Here is a 7,416-nt window from a genome sequence, read left to right as displayed (position 1 = left end):
AACTTTCAGTCAAACCTGGAGTATAAAGGGGCTGGCTAGTCGTAAAAGAAAAGCTTCTTCCCGGTGTCTCTCAAAACAGCTTAAGCCAGCTGGGTTCCCCGAGCTTGTCTCTCCTCCGGGTGTTTCCCCGTGTGACACCCAAGATCTGAGAACTCCGTGAGAGCTAGTTCCTTGCCCTCTGCCTCCTTGCTCCCTTTGCAGCTCTGCTTCCCCTGGTAGCCCTGGGCGGCCCCTCCTTCTGCACGGGTTTCACCTCTTCTGCAGGGTGCGCACCTCCCGGCAGCTGGGTGCACCTGCGGCTGCTCGGGCCGGGGCTCAGGGTTCTGGAGGCAGTGGCCGAGGCCGAGGACGAGGACACCTCCAGCCCGCTCCCCAGGGCTTGCAGGCGCCCTGCTGCGGGCACCTTCTCCGTGGCTGCTGCTCACCGCCGTAGCTGTTCTGCGCCCCTGCCCTGCGCCCCCTGCCCTGCGCCCCAGAACCCCCAGCCCCTGCCCTGCTTCCCTGCCCTGCGCCCCTGTCCTGCGTCCCTGCCCTGTGCCCCTGCCCTGCGCCCCTGGATCCCCAGCCCCCAGCCATCAACCCCCTGATGCCGGGGCCGGGACCGGGGCCAGGGCGCCAGGCGGCGGCCAGCAGAAGGATGAAGGGCTCGGTAGAAGGAAAGAAAGAAAAGCTCCTGGAAACGCCGAAAACCCTGCTTAGCCCCCGTAAGTTCGGCAGAAAAAAAAAAGTGTGTGTGTGTGTGTGTGTGTGTGTGTGTGTGTGTGTGTGTGTGTGTGTGTGTGTGTGTGTGTGTGTGTGTGTGTGTGTCTCAGCTCCTGCGGAGTAGTTGGCTGGGGAACTGGAGCAAGGTGCTGGGGGTTTGCCTCTGTGGGGTGAGTAGCCTGTGGCTTTGGAACTCTCCTTGCTGGTGCCTGGGGTTGCAACCCAGGACCTTGTGCGCCCTGCATGGCCGAGCTGCCGAGGCTCTATGCCCACAGGAGAGGCGACGTGTGGAGCCCGGAGCAGGAAGCTGCGGGGTCTCTGCACCCTGAGCATAGCCAATGATTAGCGGCGGGGCTGCAGTGCAGGCTGCTTCTCAACCCTTTGGAGAGCCTGGCTGCTGGGATGGGCGCCCTGCTGGCTGTGTCCTGTGTGCTGGGCACACTCCCTCCTCAGGAAATCTGGCGAAGTTGTTGGGAAAGAAACACAATGGGCTAGCTTCCTAAATGACTTTTCTTTGATTTTCTTTCTCCGCGTCTTCCTCCTCCCCCTCCTCCTCTTCCTCCTCCTCCTTTTCCTTTTTTTTTCTTTATTAACATATCTCTTAGCAGGGGGCAGGCGGTGGCGCACCTGGTTAAGTGCACACATTACAGTACACAAGGACACAGGTTCAAGCCCCCTGGTCCCTACCTGCAGGAGGAAAACTTCAGGAAAAGTGAAGCAGGACTGCAGGTGTCTCTTTGTCTCTTTCCCTTCTCTCTCATTTTCTCTGTGTCTCTATCCGATACTAAATAAATAAATAAAGACTTAATACATCTCTCTTAACGATGTACAAAATTTGAAGACTGTGTGGGACTTTATTGAGTCAGAGGAAGCCTCTCTCCAGATCTCTTCCACAGTTAGGGTGTTGTTGGGAGTGTAGGGCTAAATTAGTGCACCGTGAGTATGATCACCTTTCCGAACACATAACGTTACTTTTTACCCATCTACTGACTACTCCTAACTCCAAAGTCCAAATTAGAAGACAGAGCACAGACTCTGCTTACCCAGTGACTTCTAGCAGTCTGTGAGAAGCCTTAGAGTGAGTATGAGTCTGGCTTTGGGAAAGCCCTGGCATGTTGTCATCCCTGTAAGATCGCTATTTGCGGTAATCACTGTACAATTCAGACTTGTCTGTATCGCAAGCTTCTGAAGGCTGCGATCATGCTTCAGCCTGAGCTGGCCTGTGATTTCCGATCAGTGATGTGGTTTCTGAATGCTCCAGTGTCTCCAAATTCTGGAACCTTGAGGTGACTTCCAAGAATATCTTCTATTCTGTGTGTCCAACTAAGGACCCTCCAGCAGACATTTTCCTGTAATATCTCTGTGGTGTTTTATGGGGACATGATAGGGAAATGTCTCTGTTCTCTCAAGGCTATTTGCTAGTCGGTGGGTTAAATGGGCCTTTCACCTTCTTATATTTACTAATCCACAAAGTTTCCTGAAATGGACCAGGAAGGTGCACCTTCCTCTGGGTTTCAGGCCACTTCTGTCCTGCACTGTACAATTCAGTGACTAAACTCTGGTCTCTAAGCATGAAAAGCAAATATGGCCATTTCAAATTATGTAGATTAATGCAGCATAGCATGCCCAGGTTTGCAGCAAATTCTTCACATTTTCTTCCAGACGTTCCTCAGAAATTGACTTGAGCACTCTGTTTCTGAAGCTAATGCACAGACTTGGGGGTGGGATGGGTCTCGAGCATTAGCATAGACTTAATTAAATGAAGTGTTGGAATCACTTTGTCTTAGAAGAAAGGAACCTGTTCCCAAAGGTAGGACCCCTGGACTGTTATTTCTCTATGACAAAGTGACCAAAGGATGCTCGGGTTATCAAATAATAGTAGTAATAGTAGCGGTTAGCACTGCCCTAATAACAGCATCTAATATTTATTTTCCAATTACTGTTGACCAAGTGTGGTAGGACTTTATAGTCACCTCCAATGTACAGACATTTAGAAAAGGCTGCATTTTTACCATCCTCATTTTGTGGAAAAGGAAGTAAGACTTAGAAAGATATTCATTTAGAAAAAGCTCCAGTGTTTGTGATTTGAATCTTAAGATTGACTGGACTCAATAATAGTGTTTTAGGGCACAGCCTCTTTGAGCTTTTTGGAAAAGGAAGGGTGGCACCCCCAATTCCTAAATCTTTTGAAAAATTACTGAGTGATGACTGTATGTTAGAATGAGTCATCTTCAGCCAGTTCACATGTTTTTAAAAGATGTTTGATTACTCATTTATCTGAAAAGAAGAGAGAGAGTGAGAGAGAAAGGGAGGGGGAGAGAGAGTGAGAGAGGAAGAGAGAGAGAGAGAGAGAGAGAGAGAGGGAGAGAGAGAGAGAGAGAGAGAGAGCACAAGTATACCAGTGCACTCAATAGTACTGCTCTGGCATGCATACATTGTTGTTCTGGGAATTGAACCTGAGGCCTAAAACATAAAGTCCAAGGACTTGTCTGTGTCACTGGTGAGGTTGATTCCTTGAACTCATATTTAATAAACAAACAATTCTGTATTGTAGCCCTGCTAACAGTGTGTGTTTTATAATCCCAAATGCACCTGACGCTGGCATCTCATTTGTGTATGTTTACAGCGCTGCCCTCGGATCTCCATGGGCAGTTTCAGATTTCAGTCAGCTTATAATTAATGCTCAGCTTCTAACAGGATGTTAAATTTCTATTAATAGATGGTAGAAGCTTGTTTTAAATGTTCCTTTATTTCAAATGTATTTTGAAAACAATTACACCTCCTGCTGTGACTTGCTATTTACTAGGTACATCAAGAGTTCAGTAATGAAAAATGTTTGCATTCAACAAAATGTAGTATTTCCTTTGTAATAACAACTCCATCAGAGGATTCACCTCTACTTTAAGGTTTATTGTATTTGGAATTTAATTAAGTAGTTGCGTCTATGGTTGTCAAATGTATTCAGGTAACTGAGTAAATATTATCCATATTTGTAACCCCCAATTTTTATAAATATCCCTAAATTTGTATGTGTGTGGGGGGGGGGAATTTAACCTAAGTAAGAAGGAAAAATAGGATGTGTATGCTCTGCTTCTTGACAAGCTGTGATTATATTAGTTATGGGACTAGTGTTAAATTTTAAGTCACAAATCTGATTTGCCTGCATGTGAATGGAATTATCAAACAAAAATTTGTAAATTCACTGGTGTTGTGATAAGACGAATCGGCTAGGTGTAGCATCAGCTTTGAGAAGTAGAGGATTTTTGAAAATTAGAGATGTTTTCCTCTGTCCTATTTTACTTGAATGGTATCTGTTTTCAGGTATAAATACATTTCTCTGTCTCATCAAACTAAAGGTTGGTTATCTTGATTTCTCTTGTTTTAGAGTTAAATAAGTTGTTTCAGTAATAATATATAGTACTTCATGAAACATAAATGTTTGTATGTTCTTTTGCAGTCTTAAAAATAAGAGTTTGCCCACTGGACACAATCCATTTCTGACTATGAAATTGTGTAGTAGAAACATAAAAATAACAGTAAATCTCCTAAAGGTTTTGTTTATTTACTTCATGCAGAAAATAAGAACTTTATTTTAGCTAGCATATTGAACTTTAGTAGTAAAATACTAAATCTAATTGTGAAAAAGAATTTTCAGTGTGCTAAATACTTATAGTCATGGGAGTCTTAGAAGTAAGTTAGCATTGTAAGAAGTAAGTTAGTCTTAGAAGTAAGTTAGTCTTAGAAGTAAGTTAGCATGAACATGTGTTCTACTGTTGTGAATTACATATGTACTGGGTTATTTATTTTCAAAATATAACTAGTGTTTTCTTTTTTTCATCTAGACAACTAAATTCCTGACAAATGACTTAAACTCTGTAAACATTATATGATTTGGTACTACAAATTAAAAACATTACTATAAAACATTATATAAAAATTATTACTTGGGTAGGCTTTGTAATTTTGAAAGTTTCAAGATATAAGAAATCAGGGTAGGTGTCATTTCTTAGTAATAGGGACTCAGTGGTGAGAATTTGGATAAAATAAATGCTGTAGATTAAATAATCAGGCAACTGCTTAAATACATTTAGAAAAGTTTTATCAGCTTAGTTAGAGAACATGCCTAAAACTCATTAATGTAATTAATATTTTCAGCAAAGGGACAACATTCTAAAGTTACTTTAATTAAAATACTTCAAATGAATGCTTACTTATCTATTTGAAAACTTATTAGAATTATCAATAAATCTTTCTGAAATATCTCAGTTGTAACTTAAAAAATAAATTACAGTGGGAGACGTTTAAAGCTATTCAGGGGCAGAAATGAATAAAAGTTCTTCACAGAGTCCTTATCCTATTTTAAATGTAGAGTAATCATATGCATATAAACTGCTACCACCTTTAAGGTTTTCAGATTAAAACTGGCAGTAGGACTGGGGAGGCAGCATAATTACTATGCTAACAACTTCCTGCTTGAGACTCTAAGGTTCCAGATTCATCTCCAGCACCACTATAAAATAGAGCTGAGAGGGCCAGGTGGTGGTGCACTTGGTTGAGCGCACATGTTACAGGGCACAAGGACCCAGGTTCGAGTCCCCGGTCCCCACCTGCAGGTGAAAGGCTTCACAAGTGGTGAAACAGGGCTGCATGTGTCTCTCTGTCTCTCTCCCTCTCTATCTCCCTCTCCCCTCTCCATTTCTGCCTGTCTCTATCCAAGAAATGAAGATCATTAAAAAAAACAAAACCTTTAAAATAGAGCTGAGCAGTGCTCTAGTCTAAGTCTAGCTCTCTTTCTCGCTTGAAGATAACGAAATAAGCATGTTAAGAAAATGACTGAGTTTCAGAGAGGCTCTTGTTTATGACCTGTGGATGAACAGATTCTAGATGCTTCTAGGACAGTGCTAGGATGGACAGAGAATATTAGATTTCTTAACTTTCCATGGTCTTGTCTATAGTATCACCCAAACGTGTGGGTCTATTTAATTTGGAACACATGGGAGTCATTATAGAATCTACTTATAGACTAGTTGTGACTGATTTATAGAATTATATCCACCCAGGGCCAGATGGTAGCACATCTGCTTGAGCTCATAGATTATAGTGCACAAGGACCCGGGTTCAAGCCCCCAGTCCCCACCCCCAGGGGGAAAGCTTTGCAAGTGGTGAAGCAGGGCTGCAGGTGTCTCTCTGTCTCTCTCCCTCTTTATCATCTCCCTTCCTCTCGATTTCTGGATATCTTTATCCAATACAGATTACTTTATTTTTTTTTCAAAAAAAAAAAAAACTCAACAGATTTTAAAGAAAACAACAATATAATTAAATCTGTCGAAACTGGTACGAGCATGTGAAGCAGCCCTAAACAGAGTTTTTATGTGAGAGTGTTGCAATAACTTCAAGTCCCTATTTTCCTTCAACATATGACTGTATTTCATATTTTAGCAAATAATACTAATTTTGATTGTCTTTTAGATCTGTCCCTATGATTATAGTGCTATATAGGAGATGTATTTGAAGACTTTCTTCATTATATAGGCTCAGATATTCTGTTTAATAACTATGACCTTGTCATATTTTCTCTTTTTATTACCAAAGCACTGTTCACTATAATTTTATAATGTTATTAAAATATTTTATTATTTATTATTCTCTCATGTACCACCAACTTAAGGTGTTCCTTAAATAGCAGAATACACTTAAAACTCTAGAAGACACACTACACTAATTTAGATTTTAAGACTTATTTATTAGGGAACAGCTTCTAGGAGTTAGTCCCAAACCAATCCGGACCATCTAAGATTTTAAGAATACATATCCCAGGTACTGAACTGAGTCATCAGCTATCTTATAATAAAACTTGACATTAAGCTCAGAGAGAGAAAACAGTCATTTAATGTGAGGGTTTAAGTGTGAGATCTGGCAAGTCTCAGTCTTGAGTCTTTATTCCATACAAGCTGTGATAATTTTATTTTATTTTTTTATTTATTTAAAAAAGGAGACATTAATAAAAGCCAGAGGATCAGAGGGGTACAACTCCACACAATTCCCACCACCAGAACTCCATATCCCATCCCATCCCCTGACAGCTTTCCTATTCTTTATCCCTCTGGGAGTATGGACCCAAGGTCATTGTGGGATGCAGAAGGTGGAAGGTCTGGCTTCTGTAATTGCTTCCCCACTGAACAAATTTAGTCAATTTACGAAACTCTCTTGAGTTGGTGTCTGCATCTATACAATTGTGATGGTATTGATATTTTCTGGTACAAAATGGTTACCCCTAGCTCTTTATTATTTTGGGCCCTTGTGTATTGGCTTGGTTACCATATCAAATTAGCACATAACTGACTTAAAGCAATAGAAATTCGCTCAGCCTTCTAGAGGCCAGAATTCTGGAATAGAATCACTTGCCAAAATCAAAATGCCATTACGTCTCTGCTCCCTCAGGGAGACCTAGTAGGAGGAATCCATTCCTTGCCTTTTCCAGTTTCTGGTAGCTGTTACCATTTCTCAGGTAGAATCATTCTAATTTCTGTCTTTATCTGACTTTCATCTCTTGAGTGTATTTTCTCTCTTTCTTGTAAAGACATTCATGACTTAGGCCCTATCCTGAATGCAGAACAATCTCTTTGTTTTAAAATCATTAATCATATCTGCAAAGATTCTTTCCTCAGATGAAGTGGCACATATAAATTCCAGAGACTGAGAGGACTTATGCCT

At 41.5% G+C, this 7,416-nt stretch overlaps 1 protein-coding gene across 1 annotated transcript in view; it reads left to right on the top strand.

The window, feature by feature from the left end:
- The first annotated feature begins 517 nt into the window (after positions 1-517).
- LOC132535238 (uncharacterized) overlaps positions 518-7,416 on the top strand; it is a 388,867-nt gene continuing 381,968 nt past the window's right edge. Inside the window, exon 1 of the mRNA XM_060180222.1 lies at positions 518-704. Within this exon, the coding sequence (XP_060036205.1) occupies positions 587-704 (118 nt within the window). The 5' untranslated portion in view covers positions 518-586. The remainder of the gene's footprint in view (positions 705-7,416) is intronic.

The sequence above is a fragment of the Erinaceus europaeus genome, chromosome 21 (assembly GCF_950295315.1).
Source record: "Erinaceus europaeus chromosome 21, mEriEur2.1, whole genome shotgun sequence".
In the NCBI taxonomy this organism is placed as follows: Eukaryota; Metazoa; Chordata; class Mammalia; order Eulipotyphla; family Erinaceidae; genus Erinaceus; species Erinaceus europaeus.
This window is presented reverse-complemented; position numbering and strand designations above follow the sequence as displayed.